Source organism: Amblyomma americanum, chromosome 11, assembly GCF_052857255.1.
Source record: "Amblyomma americanum isolate KBUSLIRL-KWMA chromosome 11, ASM5285725v1, whole genome shotgun sequence".
Lineage (NCBI taxonomy): Eukaryota > Metazoa > Arthropoda > Arachnida > Ixodida > Ixodidae > Amblyomma > Amblyomma americanum.
The window spans coordinates 321711-346043 of NC_135507.1; the positions used below are offsets into that span (position 1 = coordinate 321711).

Consider the following 24333-nt stretch of genomic DNA (forward strand, 5'->3'; position numbering starts at 1 on the left):
TGTAACCGACATAAAAACACAACTTTGGAGACATACAGCAGAGGCGGCGCAGGCAGAAAGCGCCTTCGTCGTGCTGCCGTCTAGTGTACAGTCAGTGCCGCCGTGATGGAAAAGTGTCGACGACCTCGTTTCGTTCGCACCACGCCGAGGCCAAGCAAACAAACGCGTCGATAGCGCGCCAATGGAGGGAGAACGATTCGAGGAAGGAGCTGCATTTTGGCGCCAACCCCAGTGGCAGCACCCACTACGACCGAAAGGTCAAAAACGAGAAAGAACAATGGGCAGAAAGATTCGAGGCTCCTTTCGAGAAATAGGAGTCGCCCAGCACCCCTTCGCCGCCAGCCATCCGCCTCTCCGGGACGTGAATAAAGATGTGGCGCTCACTCGGCACGCACGCAGACGACGACGACCAGGATTCGGCCGGTGGCGATAAACACATTTTTCTTCCGGGAATGCCCCGGGCCTCCATCCTCGAACTCAACGATGCATTTCTGCTTTTCTGTCGCTGTCATCATTTTTAATCCCCGGGAATCATCCTCTTACTCTTTCTGAGCTCATGTTCTCTTGCTGTTTATGCTGCATCGTCGTCGCCCTGAGAGCATGAGCCGACTCAAATGCGTGGATGCTGGGCAGCCAAGCTCCCTGCTCGGCTAATGAGCGCGATCACAGCGAAGATGGAAGCATTCAGACGCGTCATTATGCACGGGCAATGAGCGAAACGGCGGCACAAATGATTCACTAACGGTCAAGACCAAGACGTATGGCCTTTTCGTTCACGCAGAGTCCTTTTGGGGACGAAGCCTTTCGCAGTCAGGCGAGGGAGCGAAGCGAGACAAACCACCGTTCAGGGCCTCCGGAACAGGCTCGCATGTGCGTGCATGCGTATGCTCTCAGAACGTGCAGAATCGCAATGGCAACGCAAAATTGTGCTCTCTGTCCCGGGTTACCGTGCAGGGGCGCTTGAAAAGTGCATTCGCTAGTTTCCTCTCCGTTGGAACTATTCACGCGCTAAACTCGGAAGTATGAAATAATACTGATCCGGCAACTACAGTCACTTGCTGGTGGTCTCGCTGGCAGCTTCTCCGAAGAGCAGGCGCCTCTGTAGGCAGCACATCGAGAAACTGTAGGTTGATTTTTAACGATAACAAAATTTTGCTGTCATCTTTAATGCACCTGTTAAAAAATTCCAGAGTTTTCAATCACACTGGTGTAAGCGAAGCGTCCGCTGGTCACGTGTCGTAATGAATGCAGCGCCCAATTCGAAACGCGTGTGCTAACTTCCTCGCTAGAGAAGCTCGGCGCTCAGCTTACACCGGCGTCATCGACTGCTGCGTCGCTCGGGAGTGGGGAAAGTGATAGCCGTCGTCTGCTACGCGGCCGTCGCTTTTGGGAACACTGATAGGCACACCCGGGGCACACATCCTGATAAGCACATCTTTATTTTCGTCACTAGTTTCGTGAAAGGGATAAATGTGCTCTTCTCTGACAGCGTGACTGTTTAGCGTTAAATAGTGTAGGTATATCGACATGCTTTGTATTATTTCTGTCAGGCGTCTATTTCTCTTACTCGGTATCGGCTTGACTGCTACAATAAATGAGAATGACTTCGTAGATCAAAATATTCTAACGGAAAACATTGCAATTTCAGCACTAAGGTGCTCCGTACCGGCTGGCTCAATACGGTTGCCGTGTGCTGGATAAGACACGTCCAGTGCCCTAGGGAGTGCTAGTACTTCATTAGGAAACCTTGTCCGCATATGCTTAGCACGTACTAGTCGTACAACAAACAGGAATGAATGAAATTTGTACCTTTTATGGATTTAGTTGGTTGCAGCCCCAGTTGGACACTCCAGGAAAGAACTAGTATATGGGATGAAAAGAAGCCGTTTTCACATCACATGTTCAAAATGCTTGCCGTCCACTGCGATGCACAGTAGAATGCGGTCGTTGATGAAAATCACTGCAGAAATGAGCATCTCTCGGGGAATATTTTCAATTGATATCTTGATACGCTCCTTCAGGTCTTCGAGGTTGGCTGGCTCCGTATTGAAAAACTTCGTTCTTCACATATCCCAAGAGGAAGGTGGTGACAAATCAAGCGATCTTGGAGGCCGCGCTGTTGTCCCCCTTCCCCCGCTCTCCAGGAATTGCACCGCGGAACGAAACATTTGTGGCGAGGCTCGGTCATGCTGAAACCGCATTTTATTTTCAACCCAGTCAGTGATAGCTGTGAGACAAATTCAGAGACGGCGCCTTTTGGGACGCAGTCTGTGTACTTTTTCCCAGTGAGGTTTCCGTCGACGAAGTAAGCACCGACAATACGGCCGTCATAAATGCCCCACCAAACATTTGCTGACCATTTTACTTGGTGCTTGTGCTGGCGTAGCCAATGTGGGTTCTTGTCGCACCAATAATGCGCATTGTGTAAGTTGACATTGGAGTCGCTGCTAAATTGGGCCTCGTCTGTTCAAAGCACTTTGTGCAATGCCGGGTCTTCACATTTTATTAGCCACCAGTTGCAAAAATCGAGCCGTTTCTGAAAGTCATTCGGTGTAAGTTTCTGGTGAAGACACGCATCATAGGGGTGGTAGCTTTGTCTTAATAGTGACCTCCAAACTAATGTGTCGGGCTAGCTCCGTACGCGTTGGTGATCTCCCTGACACTTGCTTCTGTCCTGACAGAAACGTGCGCGAGGACATCAATGTCAAAATAGTCGGTTGCGCTCCCTGGTCTCTTCCTTTTGTGAACATGAACTGATCCAGTAGACTTAAATCGATTAAATATCGATACGAACGTGGGACAAGGTCGGCACACGACGACCAGGAAGTTGGGCAGCATACAGTCCGGATGCCAACTCCGCGTCCATTTGCGCGCTCACACAAGCGATCACAATGTCCAACTTCTCGGCAGTGGAGTATTGGAGTTGCGCTGGCGGGGTCATTCCCACAATGCTGCGTGACGTTTTAATCCTAGGCGGCACTTCCACACATTCAACTGATTTGAAACAATGGCACTGCAATGGCCTTGTCAAGCGCGCACCTCCAAGACAAGCACCTGAAATGCAAACGACTGCGCACCATTGGGAAAGTGAAGCGAACACACGCTAACACAACCGCAAGAGCAGCTGCCCGATAGCACACAGCCAATGCCGCGCAAGCTGTCCTTGCCACGCTGACAAGCTTTTCTTTTTCGGACGCGGTTCCTGATGCGCAGCGATTATAACAAAACAGAAGATCAACCTAGTGATTAAATGAATTCATGACGACGCACAAGAGCCCGTCGGGCAGCCATGCAAGAAGTGGCACGCACGCACGCACGCACGCACGCACGCACGCACGCACGCACGCACGCACGCACGCACGCACACACACACACACACACACACACACACACACACACACACACACACACACGCACACGCACACGCACACACACACGCACGCACGCACGCACGCACGCACGCACGCACACACACACACACACACAAAATGCCTGCAGATGCGCCCATCAGGGCTCTCTTCAAAATCGACGTTCCAGTAACCGACGATGACATTTCCTTACTCCAAGCGACGAAGCAGTCGATGACGCCGGCCGCGGTGTAAGCTGAGCGCCGACGTTCTCTAGCGAGGAAAGTTAGCACACGCGTTTCGAATTGGGCGCTGCATTCCTTACGACACGTGACCAGCGGACGCTTCGCTTACGCCATACTTCGGCGCTCCTCGTGCGCCCAGTTTCGGTCGCGTGCGGCAAAAAGCGGCGCATTTCTTCGCTCTGCAGGGCTCCAGAAATCGAGGTTTTCTTCGTTTCAAAAGCTAATATGACATCGTCTTGTTCACGGCATCAAACTCCCAGTTGGGACAAACCTCCCAGCTACGATAATTAAACAGTTTATGAGTGGATTTTTGTTAATTACCTGAATAATTAGAGGGGATTTGCAGCATATTGTGTCCGACGGGCAGAAAGTGTGATCCTACACCTGTTTTTTGCTATTTTGAATCCAATATTTTCAGTAATTTTTGAAAGTGTTCCCTGAAACACCCGGTGTATTAGGTTGTCTTCCTGCGGCGATACTGTGGCAAAGGAGTGCATGTTGCAATCGCGCAAAACGACGAGTACAAAACGCGTTTTGTACTGTGCTTTCTTCTCTTCGTCGCATGGCGCGGTCGCAATAAGCACTCATTTGTTGACCACCAACTAGGCCTGTTACAGATACTGTGGCACCATGTCGTTCAAAAGTTGGAACTAAAAGCAGACAGAGTTGATGTTTTGAGCAAAAAAGGGTTACCAAAGTAGAGCAAACAAGACTTTCAGCGTTCTGCGGTACGCGGCCCCTCTATATTTGTTTCAGAGATTCCTGGGCGACAGATGGAGTTCACCCGTGAGGTGGGAGAACCACCGACTTGGTTATACGATATATCGCTGAACTCGCGGTGTTCGTCTTCATAGGCGGTGGCCCCCGCGTCTCTTTAATTTACTCCTGGCATCTTGCCGAGAGTGTAAAAATTCATTCCTTACTTGGGCTACGTACATCGCCTGTTTGCTCTCGTTTGAGCAGGGAAGGAAAAATCATCAAAATGCGCGCAAAGAGAGAGAGAGACAAAGCTGCTGGCAAAAGGGCTCTCTCATTTTTCCCTTTATAGTTGTGGTCGCTGTCGTTGAATGTTGAACGACACACTTCGTATGTTGTGTTTTAAACGCGCAGCCCACGATGTGCACCGATGCGAACAACCAGGCTTCGAACTGACACAATGCACGCGAACGTAAACAGCAGAGAAAGCATCCGCCTTCGAGTAAAGCCATTCCGGCGATGCGTGGTCGTGACCACGACGACATAGGTTGCGATTTCCGCCCTCATCAGGCAATACGCTCAATAAGCTTTTGTTTGAAGTTGTTCTGAAAACGATCGGTCTTCTCTGCTGCCATCCCATTTTCGGGTTGTGTTTAATGTAGCTCGTATCGATATCGCCAGCGCGCTACGAAGAAATGCAGTGCATTCAAACGTCGCGAACACAGTACGCGTGCACGACCGCCACAAAACAAGCCGCTCGATTCCAGCAGGACGGACACACTACACAGCCACTCGGCACAGCCGGAAAGCAGCAGTGCTTGAGCGCAGCGACAGAAAGGCGCTACAGTGCGTCTGGCCCCTCGGTACACCTTCTCAAAACCTGAGCCTCGAGTACCCGGGGTCATTTCGCGAACGGAAAATTCTGCTATCTTTCATGGCGCCACATATAAGCTTCTGTATAAAAAGTGCGCTACCACGGCATATTTGTTATAGAGGCACCAGCAGCCGTTTAAAAAAAAAAATGTTGCTGGCGGTTTGGCACTGTTAACCAATAAATACTGTGCGAAAGCAGGTTTTTGCAGGTGGACACCAATGCCACGTATACGCGCGACTGAAAGGGCGTTTCCTTTCATTTGGTGACTTGCGCATGGATGCAAGTTGATGAAGACGGCGACTTGCAATGCACAGCGCGACAGTGTGTTTCAGTTTCATACGAGGCAAACAACAGCAACAACACGAGGCATGATCGGCTGCGGCGACAGCTAGCATAGGGCTTTCGTGCAGCGGCCAGCGACGCTGATCTGTTTGTGCCACCGCGGCTTCCAAACCCACTCGCGGCAATATTAGAGCGTAAGCTCTACTACGCCATGCCTCCCAAGGTCATTCACCTCCGTCGCCGTGACCTAGAGCTCGCTCGGAGCGCAAAGTTTGGCAGGTGTGAGTGACGTCACGCCGCGCTATCGCGTGACTTGCTCTTGTGGGGATGACAGCCCCTTCGCGAGGCTCGCTCCTCAGTGCCGCCATGAATGCTGCGCCGTCTGTGCGTTCGCTTCGAAGCGTCAGGCCGAATCCGATCGTCCGACGGATGTAGCTCGGCCACTGTCGCCAAATACAGAGAACGCAGCCATGCCAGACAGGCTGCCCGCACAACGAGAAGCCAGAGCAGCTTACCAATCGCGGAAGATCGAAGCGGCTGCGAGTCAGCTGTTAAACTGCGCTTACGCTCGTGGAACTCGGTGCAAAGATAATTTTCTCCATGTTGGCCAAGGTCACCCTCATTGAACGAACCATTTTTCAGGTTAGGAGGCCAATAGTGCTTTCGCACTAAAAAACACCGACATAAGCTGCGCTGCCGCAGATGGGTTTACAAGTATGGCAATGCGGCAACAAAACTAAAAAAAAAAACGGTTGGATGCATTAGCCGGTTGAACGCGTTGCGCAGCACTCCAAGCACCATAGAATGAAAACGCAGAAAACATGTGAGCGCGAACTAGCAACACATTTTGAAAAAAAAAAAACACGCACAATATATGAACGAGCGCACTCGTGTTTGGCAAGTTTTTTTGCTTTTTTTTTCATTTTCCTTTGTCAAGCATTCTGACCTTAAAGTATGCTTTAGTTAGGTTCATTTCTTCCTCCCCAAACCTGGGAACAAATGTGCGAGTATTGTCTTATCAGTACGGTATTAAAGGTGCACTGAGTACATATCCAAGCAATTTTTTCCTTAACAAACACAGATTCTATGGCTCTTTCTGGCCATTTGTTTGTTCCCCAGCAGATGTGTTTAGAAACGATTTTCATGCCGCATGATGCAGGCGTCGGGACAGCTCGCGGGGCGCGAGCGGCCTCCCCTGCAGTGAGTCAATCGTGCGCTCTCTGTTCCTCCCAGTCGCCGTGGTGGTGGCGTTCTTCCTCTGCTGGGCCCCGTTCCACGCGCAGCGACTCATGGCCGTCTACGCCGGGGCGCCCACGCCGGCGCTCGAGATCGCCTTCAAGCTGCTCACGTACGTGTCGGGCGTCACGTACTACGTGAGCGCCACCATCAACCCCATCCTGTACAGCACCATGTCGCTCAAGTTCCGCCAGGCGTTCCGGGACACGCTCATGCGCTGCTGCGGCCGCCGAGCCGCGCGCCACGGTAAGTCGGTCGTCGCCTTCCCGTTCCGCTCGTCGCTCGCCTTCGAGACGTCCGACTTCGCGCTGCTGACGGACGGCCCCTACAGCCTGCTCGCTCAGCGGGCGCGAGGCGTCTCGATCGACGAGGGCACCAGCAGCCGCAAGGCCAGTTCCAACAGCAGCCTCCAGGTGGCGCCCGGCGCCGATCGGACGGTCGAGCTGGGTAGCTGTGGTTGACTGCGCCCTCCTGGAGACACCGGGCGCGAAATGCATGTCCGGCTTGTCGATCACTCCGCCTGGCTCGGTACCGAACCCCCCTTCCCAGAGAGTGTCATCCAGTACTGGCGAGGTCGGATTACCATTGAATCCCTGCGGCTACTGTCTCTGTCTGGCAGGTCTCTGCAGTCTTTCTCCACGTTATCTGGCTCAGGACAACCATGGCCGGTTGTCCCAACCTCAATGATCGCGCTATCTTGTCCAGTCTGTCTTGACGCTTAACGGCTCGACCAGCTTTCCTTCTTTTGCGGACGACACCTCCGGCGTAGCGTTTGTGGCTGTTACAGCTCCGCGCCCTCTTCATTGAAGCTCATTCCCGTCGTGATCGACTTCGTCATTCTTCTCCTTATCACGAGAAGCAATCTTGCCAGGGCTCGAGCTCCTCTTTCGTTCCACCGCAGACACAACGCCAGTTTGAGCATTTAGGTTCTCCTTCTGTCACGAGTCTTTGAGAGTATTGCCGGGTACTGTGCTGCCAGAGAATTGTAGAAACATCACTTTCCGACAACATGGTCAGATCCCAACGAATTAGCGCAAGCCCTAAGTGATCAAAACAAAGGGGTCGGGACTATCGCTCCTTACGGGTGCCGACTGTTATTTTATACAGAACCGCATTAATCAAGTGCGCCTCATTTGTTATTTGTTTTTGATTCTTAAATGTACTTGCCCTCAAATATCATCCCTACGATTCGCCATGTGGCAGGGACGGAAAATAAGGTCTTACTTCCCATGAACCACTTGAATCATTTTCGTTCCCGGGAGCATGCGAGCCATAGGCACATTCCACGAGCTTCGGAATGGGATCACAAACTGCCATATTTTCAGAGGCCCACATCAGGTGCCACGGCAAGCTTTCAGACTGTCACGCGAAGACAAGGCTATTCACAAGGCCCCTTCTCTACTCCGAAGTGAAGAATTTTTTCAGCACGTAGAAAAGAACTAACTGGCGTAACCGAAGTCCCGAGCTTTGTCATTTTCGAGCCACGCCTGACGTCATTATATTTTGCGGCGCTGACTCCATTGCTGTCGTTATGGTGTATAGATAAGACCGTGGTGTGTCTAGTGTTTGTGTCTAGCCGTGAACGTTCTTAGCCTGTTAAGTAATATCTTTGTATTGTAGAGTCAGTGTTTCGGTGTTGTCGGTGCTGCACATATCGTCTGATATGTGCAGCACAGAATACGTGCAAATCTCTCCTGTCCTCGGTTGTACACAGCTCTTACTGCGCTGCTTAGAAGGCGCTGGTGTTTGTTTCGTTGGAGTCAGGGTCTTTTTGGAGAGTACGGCGGTTTTGGTCTTCGCCGTCAATGCGTAGTTGCTGTCGTCCTGTCTCGCAGTGTGTTGTTAAGTGTACTCTGTTTGTACCACGGCCGCAGGACGCTTTTTGCCTCGGCAGTGGCAGCAATAACCGTGTTGGGTGTTGTACTGTGCTGCACTTTCCTCCCATAAACCAAACGTTTTTTGGTGTGCTGAGTGAGAATGTATGTGAAGCAAAGAAATGGAGTAATCCCGTCCTGAGGAGTATTTTCGTGAGAACGGTTGCGGAGGAGGAATGAATGGTCTTTCAGAACTAGTGATATTTTACCTTCAATTTTCAAAGAAGTACTTCACAAAATTCACTGTTTTTTTTTCAGTTTTACATCAGAAGCACCCAATATTTTACAACTATTGGTGGTTTAACATTTTGCTTAAACCAGAGGCTTTATGAAATTTCAACAACGTACCTTCTTTTCCACAAGTGCATGTACTTGATTTAAAATCGGGTACAACGTTTATTTTTCACACCGTCGTACTGGAGTGCACTAAAACGCACTTAAAATCTCTTCGACGCTACAAGCATCAGGATCTCGTTTTTGTAAATAACACGCCTTGTTGTTATGCGAAAGCATTCCAGTACTGTTTTGGCGATACAAAAAAAATCGTTAATGCTTTATTGTTGAGCTTAGATAATGAAAACTTGCTTTTTCAAGTGCATTTTCAAGTGCAGTTTGTATTCGTTTTGCTACTGAGAAATTCTAAGGCAACTAAACGAACCCCTGCAGGCCAAAGACTGCCATGCACGCGACACACGTGGATCTAGGATGGTTCCACTTATCTTTAATATTAGAGGCAAGCTTCCCGCGACCTCATCTGATGTAGCCTTGTCAGGATATAGCCCTGAATAGGCTTAAATAATTTTGATAGGATGTGAATACAGAAAATAAATTCGTCATGCTTCCCGCGAAAATTGCTTTCATGCTCATCATTGGCTCACATGGCGTTTTTTCATTAAAAAAGACATTAAAATAACTCAAATCATCGCGCAGTCTTCAGCAGCTCTGAACGAGAGTAATATTAAATATATTTCTTTGCGAAAAAAAATCACTGCCATTTTTGCTAGCCCCACAGGTTTACACCTTCTGAGCAAACCAAACCTTGTGATCCTACGATAGCAGTCATCGCACTATCGGCTTGACAGAGAGAAGCTTTCTAGCGCATACAACAGTTCTCGCTAAAATCGCTAATGGTATTTCTAGAGAGCTGGTCGAACGGCGTACAGCTTTTAAGGCATAGCAGAAATGTGCAGTTTATAAGCAGTATAGTAGCACTCGATGTCTCAGTGTTCCAGAACACTCATACCCTCTTGAATCATTGTGTGCATGCCTAGTCTCTAGTTTGTACTCAGTTTATAGAAGCTTATACCATACTCACTTATGGAGTACTGGCAACAGTACTGATCTATTGATGTTCTTATGCAGAGGCTTTGTATTTAGAGGCGTTATTTAGTGCTGACGGTTTCGCAGTTTCTCGCAGACCACACCTTCGGAACCTTGCATTTTGTCGGCTGGTTGCACGAACCGCGGGAGGAACCTTTTCTTTTGCGACGCTGTTCTCTCCTTGTAGATTTGTTTAGGCAGTGCCCGTGCTTGACATTTATGTTTTCACCTTCACTCAGGCATCAAAGCGTTTACTTGGAACCGCCAATAAAAAATGCACCACTCTGTACCAAGCACGGGCTGGCTTTAGTGTTGTACTCATAGCAGCAGCATGTCGTACCTCTGCATGTTTTCTCTTGCTTCAATGTCGTACCTCTGTCAGACGTTGCGCTGAAACTGCTGCATTGTCTGTCCACTCCATGACTGCTGCAGCAGTCATCTCTGGACGTGTGACCGCCGCTGATGTGGCAGAGAACGCATAGGTGGCTAAACTGCCATCGACATGCTACTAGATAAGGCAGACTTCGAGAGTGCTTCCGTTGCGATTTCTTCAGGCAGCCAGGACACTGGCATCTGGCAAGTAATGCATCATGTGTTGAGATACCGTGGCAACAAAAACAAAACCACTGTTCCCATTATGCCGATGTCCTTAAAAACATGTGGAAAATATTGAATATTCTGGCTGCCGTAGCAATTAACAAAAACTTATTTAAAAAAAACTGTCTCCTCACAGCATTTCAGGCCCAACACACATTGTGTCGTCCTTCTGTACGGAAGTCGAGCAAAAGAAGCTCACAACTTCAACCTAATAGGCACATACATGTTAACATGCCTGCTCAAACCCATAACAGAAATACGCGAGTCGAATTTCGATGTTTTTTAATGGGATATTTTGTGGTAGTTTAATAATCTCCGTGCCTTTTCCTATTGGTTCGTTTCGATTTGGATACGACTATTTTTCCTGAGTGGCCAGTATAGCATTCAAGAGTGAGCAAGCTTACCAATCAGTTCGTCACGGGCGGGAAAACATCTAATACCGTGAATTTCGAGTGGGGCGCCCAGCAGCGGAGTCTGCCGCTAGTGCTTAAGCTGTCAAAATGAGAACTCTGCTGCAACGAGCCACGGTCATAAGTCCGGAAGCAAAACACCCGCTGAGTGTGTCATTAGCGACAGGTGCCTAAGCTCTCTGCATCTCGCGCGAGCGTCTGTCGGTGCTTCTCTTTGCCTGCTACGACCATTTTAACCTGTCCTGTGTGTTCCCCTCTGCCATGCTAAATAAAAGCTCTCGGCGTCCGCCTCACACCACTCGCCTCTGTGTGCGTTCCTCTCCTGACTGCATCGTGCGCCGCTTCAGCATTTTGTTCACACGCTCTTCATCCCTCTTCCACTGCGAAACACCAAAGTAAAACCCACGCGACGCTGCTGAGCCGGGCGAGATTTGGGCAATTAAAAAACGAACCATCCTCTGGATTAGAACGACGCAGCTGCTCACTGTTGCTCGCCAGTGAAGAATCACACAGGCACAGGAATCGTGAAATAGAACCATGAACAATGATTCACAAAAAATACTCCTGGCAAAATTAAGTCTCCTCGCGTTGCACTGAGCCGCACAGGTACCTTCGGATCTTATTTCTTTGTTGTTTGTGTTCGTTTGCAGTGCACACACACACACACACACACACACACACACACACACACACACACACACACACACACACACACACACACACACACACACACACACACACACACACACACACACACACACACACACACACACACACACACACACACACACACACACACACACACACAAATAGTAGGAATGACGCTCGCGCACTTTGTGTTGCGTTGCGCCCGTAGCAGAAATAGCTACAGCGTTTTGATAGCACTATTACCTCGCTATTATTCTTCGGATCATTATTCGCAGCCAACTCGAGTACAGACAACAAATGCGTGATGCTAACGCCACAAAAGACTACAAAACAAGGAGATCAATAGTAATGCAGCTTACGACAAGACAGTACACGGGCTGTTTCGTGGTCAGCTGAAGGTAGAAACCCTCCTTCAAAACAAGGTTAACACTCAGGAAACTACACTATGCCTCCGTGCGACAACTCGTGTTCAACTGGCGGCTAAAATCTGTGCCCTGTATTCTTGTCCTCATACATTTTTGCGCTGTTGCTGCAAATAAGAATAGTCCATGTTGCTGACCTAAGATAAGGGCATCCGGAGGGAAATAAAATGCGCTGCACCAACTTTTAACACTAAATCGATTACTTATACAAATTGCAAACAATTAGTGAACTGTTTCAAGAACTGCATCACGTAACCTGTTACTCTCACCGCGCTTTTCACGGAATTCACTATCTTGGAGCACAGAAACACAAAAAAATACCCTGCATTGCGTGCTATCGCCCTTCGTGAAGCCACCCTGTACTTGAAGCACTCCTGCTCTATAGTTCTGCTATCAACAACGCATACATCACCACTGTACATGCGTGCCTGCAACCTCTCTCATTATAGCTCCGCAGCGTGCCTGAATGCATGTCTATCCCCTTGTTGCTTGGCCTTTGCACCATCGCTAGGCCACCAAATCCAAGCACAGGACATCAACCCTCCATGCAATGGACCGACCACCAGTCCATTACGCCACTCTCAGAAGAGCTAAAGCAATCTATCACCGCCTCGCTTTCAAGAGCAGTGCAAAGAACAGCCGTCCTTCCTTCAGACCTAGCCCTGTATTGAGTTGACTCCAGCAGTAAAATACTGACTCGCAACTCGAAAAAAAAAACGCCTACTACTCCACAGCAGGTGCAATGCGTCATCTGGTTGCTTGCAATTTGTAACCAAGATCCAGCCTTCTCCGCTTTCCAAAATGCGCGAGCGGTTTAAGCGCGCAGAGCGCTTTTCGCAACAATATGCAGGAGGCGAACATTTTCGGGGATATTTTTTTTTCAAGCAATCTTTCAGAACTATGTGTCAGTGATACTCGTGGAAGCATGCGCGCGCATTCTACGTTAAGATGTTGGTGTGGCGATGTTTCTAGCTACTAGGTTTTTGGAAGGTCGCTTGAAACACAGAGGAAATCTTGGGACAACACTTCCGATGCTTCTCAGTGGCTTTGCAGCATTGTTCCGGTCATGCGCGAAATGCGAAGCCTCCGTTCTCTCATTCTGCTCTCGCCTTTTGTTCGTAGAGTGGAACTCAGCAGAGTGCTACATCTCAAATCACCAGCTGCACACAACGCCTTCGACGGTGTGAACCCCAATTCCCCGCCTGCAGTCAAGGTGAATGGCCTCTTCAGGACTGTGTACTGTGCTTGTGCAAACTACATGTTTCCAGTCGGAAAGTGCGTTTCTTCAGCTGTGCTCGACAAGAAAGGGATTCGACGTTTAGCAGCGTGGATGTGTATGGCCAAGTGTAAGCGATTAACTGTGAATACTGCGCGCCCGTAGCAAGTAACAAAATTCGTCGCCATGGTTTGTTACTCAACGACTGTGGCAAACACTGAAACCTGGACAGCGCTTTGACTTTTAAGACTCGTTGGGTGATGCTCACAAAAAAATAACCACAGAACTGTGTTACAGTGAAGCTCAACCATACGCCGAGTTCGAACAGATCAGTCACAACAGTGGCAAGAATCCTGCATTCAGTGGCAAGTGAAAACATAAGGCAAACCATTCTTGCTTATGCTATGTTGGTCCACGCGAAAGCAGGGTAAAATACATTTAAGTGCCATCTGTTTGACACCGTCAAAACCAAGGCTAACGAGCCACCCTGTTCAGAATGACCAAGTCGGACATGTCAAACACAGCTTCTCCCAAAGACCCCTACCTTGAGATGGCATGCCTTACTGCTCAATGCGCTGGTCATATCTTTTTTTTTTGTGAAGCTATCATAGCGTTTTGCGTACACAGCTATAAAGGATATCTATTCTTCCTGGTCATATCTATGATTTAAATGCTGCTCAAGAAATACAAAACAGCTTGCACGGTGCCGTGGATGCTGAGACAGCCACTGACCAAAAGCAAAAAAGAGCTTCAAAAGAGTTGTTAATGCCGGTAACCATTGCTATCTACTGGCGTCAAGGAGTAATGCCCATTCCCAATCAAAACAGACTCAGCAATGTCATAACAGAAAGTTTCATGCAGAAAATACCGCAAAATTTGCAGCTGTTGAGAAAATGTTCTAAATTCTAGTTCATATGCGTGAATAAGCTATACTGGCTCCACAGCTCACAATTTCAAGAAAGTCATTTTCTATGTTCGTTCGAGATGTGACCACAACATGGCCCTTCTCCACAGGCAACTGCGTTCGGCTTTGGTGGCACGCATGAAACTTCACAATGCGTCGTTGAGAGAAACGTCTTTGCACAACATTCTGCCCTGGTTAAAACTGGAAAAAACAACACGGAAGCCAAGCAGCTAAGCAAGCGGTGATCGAGAATACAAGTTTGTACTGGTCTCCACGCAGCGGCGATAAAGTGATGCGCTGAGGAGGTAGCGAAACGAATGTTCTGGCCTGTTTGAGCACAGATGGGAACAACACTCGGGCTCTTCTAGGGAGCAGAGTCGTTTCTTGAAAGTGCGCCAGGCAACAAATGTCTGTGCGCGCACCGAGAGAAGCGGATAAGGAAGCACGAAGCAGTTCGTGCTCAATATCCAACAATTTTCACAACTCTGCCCTGCCTCAACAACTCACTGGCGGTTCTCACTATAGTTTGACCAAAGACAAAGCTGTAAACTGAACGCACTGAAGTCGGATTCTGGGACGCATCCAGACTTTGCATTAATTACATTGCTGACTTGAACGCTTTATCGTCGCCAGCGCAGAGACCAGCTATGCTGCAGTAGCAGTGCTTGCACTTGCGTTCGGTTCGTATGGAGGCAGAGTTTGTGATCCAGAATTTGATTAGGACCTCGTCGCACTCAACGACGGTACCTGAAGCACTCTGCTGCCTCCTCTTCGAGGCCCGCAGTAGTATAGCTACGCGGCCCAGTCGTCTGTGTTGACAGTTAGCTCCATGCATAAGGAGCGCAAGTCCCCCCACAGATCCACCTAAGGCCCCTAACTAAAAAGAACTCGTTCAGAAGTTAAAAACTTCCCAAAGCCGTTGCGAATGTTTAACACCTTCAGAGACCTCACCCGCAACTAGAACAGAAATCAAGGGACCCTCCCCTGGCGCTACTTCCGACCAGCCAACCTCCTCGCTCTTGATCCTTCCACGAGAATCTCTCGCCGGATACACGACGTCCAATCAGGCAGATGCCATGCCAGGCAGTGTGGCAGGAGGAAACTAATGTTCCACTCAATACGCAGCGCAGGCTCAGAGGTTGGCACACTGACGGAGTGCACGCCTCGGCGCGTGTGTCCCGTTCCCGTCTCAAGCGCCGAGGCATGCGAGACCCAAGAGCTGTTCACGGAGAAATATTTAGCCGCATTTCACACAAAAGCGGCACGTTTATGGGCAGCAGAATGTCACCCAAGTGCTGCAGCCGAGAGAGAGATACAAGAAATAGTATTTCCCGAAAGCATATGCGCTCAGATGCCGGCAGTACAGGACGCAGAGTAAGAAAGAAAAAACAAGCAGCCTTAAGTGGTTCGCTTCTACCCAAAAGTGAGGGATTCGCTCCTTCAAAACACGCATGCCGGTTGCGATCGAAACCCTTTCAGAGGCTTTACCTGCGCCGTCGAAAGCGCCAACTCCTGATGTTACTCTATCAGTTCACTTTATTACCTTAAAGTTCCCCATAGGGGGCATTACATAAGGGGTACTCTAGATGTTTTCCTGGCTGCCAGCTATTTCCGAGAAACTATGCCTCCAAATCTAACAATGCAAGACAGTCAAACTAAACCTTACACCAAAATGGAACGCTTGCCAACAGTGCACCAATCATAATTCTTAAATGTTTTGCCTACAGTTTCATATTGCCGGCATACACGCAACCAAAAGCTAAATGTGCTTCCAACAAACCGAATTCCGTGCGCAAAATAAAACTGCTCAAAGCAAATCTGAAACTTATAGGTTGTGGTTTGGAACACTAATATTTCGTGTTGTGTAAGCAAGCCCAAAGCGGTGTTTCCAGCTGAGAAGGGCCAATATCTGCGGGCAGTCGGTAAATTGTCAGGAACAGGTGAAATATGAACACACACACAAAAAAAGTATCGGACAAAGCATTCGGAACAGCGGAAGATCTTGACTTTTTCATTTGACAATGGCTACCAGTTGTAGTGCTTCTCGAGTTCAGTCAGGGAGCTTGCGAACAGGATATCGGCCACGAAAACGACCATGTTATTGTAGCTTGCTTAAATTTACAGCTTCACTGTCAATTATTTTTAATCGTATTTTACTGCACTGTGCAGTGACTGACTCTGTACCTCCTCAAGATGCCAAAGAAAAAAAAATATTTATCGTGAAATAAACGAGGACCGCCGTACTACTCCTACAGCATGTCTTCATAACACTTTGGCTTCGAGCGATGTGAACCTTCGTGTTTTCATCCCGCCCCCTCCCCGGCTCACACTACTCGGCAACTTCAAGCTGCGCTAGAATAAAATGAGCAGCACCACAGCAGCGACATTTGTCCTTTCCTGGCGGCAGTGAGTTGCTGCAACTTTCGTTTCACCCTTGCAAGCCAGCTGTGTCTCCATCAGGCTTACGGAAGGCTTGAAGGAGGGGGAGCCACGATGTCATACTTCAAAGACTGCAAGTTGGCTACCGAAGATAAGAATAAACGTTGACACGACGCAAAGCTTTCCTAGCTTGGTTATTTAACGTGTTAAGTTCAAATACAGCAGGGCCAGCATAGCCGTTTCAAAACAGCAATCGAAGCTGCATGCTGAGCAGAATGACTTGCGACTGCAGCGGTGACGGCCTGCGTGGGTCGGACGCTTGCGCTGCGGTGAATTAATCGGGTGCCAAGCAATCATCCACCTCTTACATAAAAACGCGGGATACCATTTAACACTAGAGGTGGAGCTGTTCAAAATGATTTTAAAGCTAAAGTTCACCTTTGGCGTCAACGTTTACTCGGATCACGCAGTGGCCGCGATAAATGACTGGGCGGCAAAACAAAACGGAAGTGGAGGTTAGGCGAACAGTTATGCACCGACATCCCAACAGCAGAAAAGTGCACGAGTTCGTAAACCACTGCGCGGACACCGCTTCAAGACTCGCACACTGTGTCGGAAGCGTATACGCAGTTAGGGGGACAGCTTTCCTTTGTAGCCGCATGGCAGCGCTTGGGTGGATGCCAGTGGATAATTGCTTCCTTGCAGTTAAATGCTGCCCGAAATTACATACCTTGACGCAATTAAGGTTATCACTGTCGAAAAGCTCGAACGTTTATCCAATCCGAAACGAATAAACTTGGCGCCAAAACTACATGAAGGCGGTCAGTCTGATCTATGAAGATTTGCAACAACTGCATGAAGGAAACGCACTAATAGGAATAGCCGTTAAGACGCCAAAAGCGAGCTGTTGCTGCTATATGAACAACGTTCTCGTAGAAACGAATAAAAGGGATGCAGTTCAAAGAATAACCGAGGGTATACCAATGAGTGTTGCTTATTTTCTTGAACAAAGCTGGCACAATGGTGTCAAAATAAGCTGACATCCACAAGCAGCATAGCACATCTCTCATTCATCGATGCTCCAAAGTCACAGGTAAGTTTCTACCCACCGGCGAAGTTCTTGGACGTCGTTCAACTACAGCCTTAAAAAGTACGTCAGGCATGTCTTTTTCAGTTCATGAACGTGGGTGGAAACGAGGCCCGATGGCTGCGCCTGACCTTCGTGGCAAAAACGATCGTAGAGAGAACCTGCAACATCCTGCTTAAAGCCTCGGGATGCTGCACCATAATTCACGTTTCTTCTTAGCTATGAAGAAAAAAATTTAACCCAGCTAACTTTACACTGTGGTTGCTGGCACTTAAGATGAGCGCGGATAGTTGACAGTTACACTATCTTCGTAGCAATATGGCAGATGCAAGAAAATGCTGCAAATAAACCTATGCGCTCACCAACCCCGACCATGCCAACCGATCGTATACGCTCTTGAGCCGTTCTAGCAACAGCGACGCCACGTTAAGTTTCTTGAGTGTGAAATGAATGAGACGAATATTGCCGCGACCGGGATTCAAACCTGGAACGGCGCGAGTAGATCAGCTTTGCTGGCCAGTGTGCCAGAGCACTACTCTATTGCCGCAGCCGATCACGCCTCGTATTAAACTGCAGCACACTGTAGCGCTATGCATTGCGCGTCGTCGCTTTCATCAACAGGTCAGATCAGCTCAGCTTAGCTCAGCTTAGCTTAATCTTGGTTAGAGCTTAACTTGAGCCTAACATCGTCGCCAGACGTGCCGACAACCCAGAAAAGCAAAACCATGAGCCAATCTGACTGAAAATAAGCTTTTTTTTTTGTTGTTGCGACAGTATGCCCTCTATCAGCACTTGATGTGGCAGTGCTGGCCTGTCTTCATGGCGTGCGCAGAGCAACAAAGAAGATAATACGCAAGGAATTATGGAATGGCTAAAAAACCGCCCACAGAATTGATTAGACACTGGTAGGAGAATGACAGACCCTATACCGAAATACGTAATCACAGAGTACATACTACATGGGCCAGCCCAAGACAAACGGAGAGCTTACGCGGCTGTTCCCGGCAGCATCGGACACAGAATATAAACCACTGGTATCACTTCGCATGACAAACAAAAAGTAAATTAAAGATGAAAAAAAAGTTAAAGAAAAAGCGCACTCTCTCGTAGTCGAGAGTAGACATGAAATGCCTGGCGTAGCAGACTGAACCTCGTCGCAAGGCAAGGTCTCGTCTCGGGCAAACCGCAGCGTCCCTTGGAAGGCAACCTCCATGTTTGTCGCCTTACAACTGGTTCCACACTGCGCCGAAGGATGGCGCCGTGGCTCTACACGAGATAGGATGTCTCGATGCCTTCGCACGTTACGAGGGCTGCGCCGATCGTTCTGCAGAACACACGCTTTCGAACTTGCTTTGGTTGCACGGAAGTGCAAGTTTGTAAGAGAGGTGCGCAGTCGTCCTCCCATGAGCAGCTCACCGTGTTATCTCCCATACTGTAGGCGAAGTTCTGTATTCAAAAGACCTAAAAATAAGGTTTTCTTTTTCAGAGGACTGGTCTTTCTAGGATGCATTTTACAATTTGGACGCCCTTTTCGGCGAGACCATTAGAGCCCGGTAAGTTCGGGCTAGATGTGATGTGGTTATATCGAAGTCTCTTGCAAGTGCTAGGAACTCGCTGGACGTGAACTGGGACCCATTATTGGAGCACAAAAATGGAAGACAGTTTTCAAATTACTGTTCGAAAACTGGTATCCTCCAGGTATTCCTCTTGTGGACACTTGGAGAATGCACGAAACCCGACGACGTGCGATTTGCAGGCGTACTGGAACAGGTACACACCCATCCGAAACCAGGGGTGTCCTTTCGCCGGTCTCGCCATGAATGGTTCTCAGCAGTTTGGCGGTACGCATACTCATCGCCGGTGGGGCATCTTTTAATCACGCCTTCAGTGTCCGCTACCATCTTGAGCCAAAAAATTATAGGCGTGCTTTCTGCTTGCGTTTTGTTCAGTTCTATATGGCCGCTATGCAACTCGGCCAGCATTTATGTCCGAAGGCTTTGAGGGATGACTTTTGAGCCTTTAAAGAACTAACCGTTCACAACACTCAGTTCCGACTAGTGTGGTTTAAACTGTCCTTGTACGGCCTCCTTAAACCTAACACATTTAATCAATGAGGAGAGGATTTGGCCTTTTGCCGTTTCCGGTGTCGCGCCGTATCAAACAGGATTGATGGGGGTGATGAAGCAGTCGCTGGTGCATCCGCGAGCACAAAATGCTTACCAGGAACGTACAGCCGGCCCATTCTCACTAGCTGCAGCCTGCGTGACGGCCGCGTTTTCCGTGGTCCTGCAGCTTATGACGGAGTAAACCTGACAGAACATGAAATCTAAGCACAGGCTCACTAAGCCCGCGCTCAATACTGAGCTTTCCCCAAGTTGGCTTCGTCGTAAAGCGCAGGAGCGCAGAAAAAGCGCCCGTCGCGCTGGCTGCAGCTAAAGAGAATAGGCCGGCTGTACTTAAACGCGTAGCTATACCCCATGAGGCGAAGAAGAAAACTGCGGAAGCATGTCGCCGACATTCATTTTCGACACGGAGATTAATGGATGACGGTCAGTTTCAATTTAAATGCGCTTCCCACAGATATTGCAGTGTGTGCGTGTGTGTGTGTTTAGAGTTTGGAAAATGCGATTACCCTCGCCTGTGTGGCTCATGTAATTTGGGCCATTTCTTCCTCGCGAAAAGCGCTCGCCTGCGGGAGGGTGAAAAGCGCCTTCGCAGCGCAGCTCGGGCGCGGCCGAGGGAATCGTCGCGCAGTGCACGGAGGGACGCGATTTGACCGAAGGCGCTTTTCACCCTCCCGCAGGCGAGCGCTTTTCGAATGGCGCGAGGAAGAAATGGCCCAAATTACATGAGCCACACAGGCGAGGGTAATCGCATTTTCCAAATTCTAAGAAGTGATATAACTATTACAAACGGCCGCTTACAAATCTCAAATTGCATTCGGGCGCCTATTTATATTAGGTATAAAGTGAACTATTAGAATTTAGTTAATCACTTTACTAGCCAACATGATTAGTCCGCCAACACTGATATTTCTATGCCGCAAAAAGCTTCTCTTCAGCTCAAAAGCCCGTCTTTCCTAACAAAAAACCTCATTAAAAAAAATTCGTGATCGGGTTCCCTGAAACACCTCGCATTTAGTATACAGGGTGCTTCACCTCAGTCTTTAGGCAATTTTTAAAAAATAGGCTTTTTGAGAGAGCAGCGATTTTTGGCATAGCATTGTCAGTGGTTTAGTACCTCAAAATACAGCTAAGACATGCTAACTAGCAGGCTGCTTAACAGATATTGAATAGTTAACTTTTTAACTATTACTGCTAGATTCCTTAATTGTTTAGAGGCGTGTAGCCAACTGTAACTAATATCCATATCAATTTCTAGAATTTTGACAACGCGGTTACTCTTGGCGTTGTGGAACAACAAATTTTGGCTAATTCGACGAGTTAGGTACACTGGAGAGGTCGCTTTGCCTGCAAGCTACTCGAAACTGCTTGTATTTTAGCCCGATGCAGGCAAAACCTACTGGGCCACAGAGCCGAGGGTAAATGTGTTTTTGAAACTCTACAAACCGTTATGAATATTAATTACTGTAGGCTACACACCCACCCAATTGAGGAGCCTAACATTATTAGTTAAAAGTTAACTATTCAATAATAGTTAGCCAGCCTGCTAGTTAGCACGCCAATAGCTGCATTCTGATGTACTTCACCGCTGGCAATGCTATGCCGAAAAAGGAGAAAAGCACTCTTCTAACTAAAGAAGCCCATTTTTAAAAACTGCGTGAAATCTTAGGCGAAATACCCCGTATACGTGTACACACACCTGGGCATGCTACCCACAACCCGGTGGGCAGGTAGGCAGTCTGCAGGCTTCAGACAAACAAGCAAGCAGTCAAAACAAAGAAAGACTGAATGCGGGGGGAAACTAACATCACTCTTTTCGGCAGGCACAGAGGAATGAAAAGTCGGGAGGAAGCCTCTGCTCGTGGTGTGTTTTGCTGGCCAAGGGCGACTAACGGGCTTGGTCCCCCCCAAGGAAAGCTCGAGAGGAAAGGGGAATGTGATGACACAGTGGGTGTACATTGAACTGTGCAGCAAGTGACGGTGGTACTCTTTTCTTTTGTTGTTGTACAGTGTCGCTGCGGCGCAGCAATTTTCGGAACGAGTTCCAAGGCTAGTTAGTGCCAGTTAACGGCTGCGCGAAACACTCCTTTATAGAAACGATATGCAGGTGCACCTATTGTTCGTTTACCTACACACAAAATGGTGCTGGTCGCAGAGATGGAAAGTAAAAATACGCACAAATATTGTTTTACTCCTCAGTTGCTACTCGTCTCGCGTACTTTTTTTGCGACAGCGGTAAAAATACTGCAACTAGTCCGCTCATTCATTTCCGGACGCCTGTACTGCCAACAAAATTCAAATACAATTAGAGCGTAGGCTGAGCCTCTCGCTCATATTCAGGGAGGGGAGGTCTGCGGCACGCGCAACCTGAGCAGCCATGGCCGAACTGCCCACTCCGCAAAAGGGGAGAGGAGCTTCCCCCGCTCCACTCCCTTTTGGGCACTGACACTCGCAGCAGCCAGCGCGGTCTTCCCGGTGTGCAACACCAGACGAGGGGTACAGTCCCATCGAGCTCTTTCTGGCGAATGAGCGACGCGGCCGGTGGACGCTGCTGCTAAACGAGCTGCCCAACCAGAGGCCGAGAGGGCCCAGAAGGAACTGCGCTTTTTCGTAACCGTATCTCTCGCGAGTTCTTTACCTCAGTGCGTACATCGCAAAATCGAAACACCTACAGACCTGCGCTCAAATTTCGCATTAGGGAGTACCTTATAATGCGTGCTCTACACTAACCTCAGGTTAGCTTTTCTCTACCCCATCCTAGGGCGTTTTAGGATTCACCCGACTTAACACCGACCGAACGAGAGAGATGAATGACAACAAGAGCAAAGTGTGCCGTAAAAGCGGACTAAAAGCCTCTAAAGGTGTATCCAGGCGGCGGGCCACGGACTGGCTAGCGGACCGGTCACGTGGGGTCGACCGCGCGTGGCCCGGCCGGCGACAGCGTCCACACGACGGACCAAAAGAGCAGACGACAAGGCGGGCCAAGCCTCTGCGATCAGCCTGCAGCAACGCTCGTCTCACGCTTCGACATACGGCGGCGAGAACAAGCGAAATCCTTCCGCCAATACCCAGCGGAAAGCTCGATAGGTAGGGAGAGGTTTCTGCCGCGGTGAGGAGGAGGTAGCATTCGCGCGGCGACAAACATGGCGGCACGCTTCCAAGCACGACCGCTCGCTTCGGACTGGATTCATCGTTGTTACTGCCTTTTTTGTTGCGTTCACTGGCAATAAATGGCGCACCCATTTCTCGATTGGTCTCACTTAGCCTATAAGAAGACGTAGGAGTGAAATTTTTGCTTTATTTCTTATTTAGAGTGACGATTGTGCCCCCTCTAGGCTTAAGCGGAGCGTACGTTTGTTGACAGAAATAGTTACCCGTCCTAACAACTAGATGGCGCCACAAGGCTGAGCGTATCCTTCCGTCTGTGTTTGCATACGCTGAACTAAATGTGGGAAATGTGAGAAATGCCGTAACGTTCCGAAAAACACCCGTGTTTAGCGTACATGAGAGTGCATGCGCTTATGGCACGTAGACAGCGTCACTTGTTCTTTTCTAACCATATCCGTGTGCGTCGCGAGCGCGGACGTTGCGACTAATTTCGCTCGCTCTCGCCGCCGAATGCCCAATTTATGAACGAGCCATAAAGGTGCACTAAGGCTAAAAAGTAAAACGTAGCGTCGTCCGACCACGTTGACATGTTAACAGTGGAAGCAAAACTACTTTCGCTGGTGTCGCCTCGACTGCCGGGAGCACTGATTCGGGAAAGACCAGTGTGGTGTAGTTGCCAGACTTGATGTGTGCGAGTCGGCTAAAAAGTCCGTGGTCCGCCGCCAGAAAAAATGCTCTCGCATTTCTCGCGCGATCCGGCCCGCAGACCATGCGCGGACCTCGTAGACCGGAAGCGAAACCCTGCGTGACCGCTATTCCGCGGGCCAAAACATGTCCGTGGTCCGTCGTCTGGATACACCTTAAGCAGAGTTAGCACGACGTCAGATGAGCGAAGAAAATGCCAGAGTTCAGAGTTATATCACTTGCGATAATACGGCTACGGAACCACACAGGTCCCGCCTACTTGTATAATAGAGATGATGCTTAAGACTTTCCTGTCCTCGTTCAAACGCGGGCTCTTTCAGTGACCTAGGTTAATTAGTGAGCTGCACCCTTAGCGTAAATTACATTCGGCACCTCATAGTGAGCGCCGCATTACGGCTCCCAACCCCGACTACGTTAAGACATTCACCTCGCAGAGTGATTAGCCGAGCGACGAACGCCAATACATCAAAGTGGGCCCCCAAAAAGGGCCTCACTTGGCTGCTCGCCGCACAACCGACGACTTAATTCAAAGTGCCGACGCAGGGGGGAAAGGCGGGAGACCTCACTTAACTTCAGGACACTGACCTCCACTGTATAAGCGCGAATTCTAAAGGGGCCGAGAACAGTGCTTGCAAACCTGCCTATTCATCAACGAGCGGCTGAACAGGATGAGCCAGATAGCGATTGCGCCACGGTTGAACAAGCAGAATCGTTCAAGGCGGAGCCAAATATCGCGCGTTCGGAAAGCTGACACTTTTTATCCTTGCGGCAACGCCCTATTTCGGGGCGACTTTTTCTTTTTTTCTGACGCCCCTTTTCAGAGGTTCGAGACAAACCACTGGGAAAATGTGGAGAGAACA

The 24333-nt window shown here is 49.1% G+C and overlaps 1 protein-coding gene across 1 annotated transcript in view; it reads left to right on the forward strand.

Annotated features, from left to right (window-relative positions):
* LOC144111092 (pyrokinin-1 receptor-like) overlaps window positions 1-16638 on the forward strand; it is a 197734-nt gene extending 181096 nt beyond the window's left edge. Inside the window, exons 3-4 of the mRNA XM_077644231.1 lie at window positions 6678-6926; window positions 13074-16638. Of these exons, the coding sequence (XP_077500357.1) occupies window positions 6678-6926; window positions 13074-13138 (314 nt within the window). The 3' untranslated portion in view covers window positions 13139-16638. The remainder of the gene's footprint in view (window positions 1-6677; window positions 6927-13073) is intronic.
* The last annotated feature ends 7695 nt before the right edge of the window (window positions 16639-24333 follow it).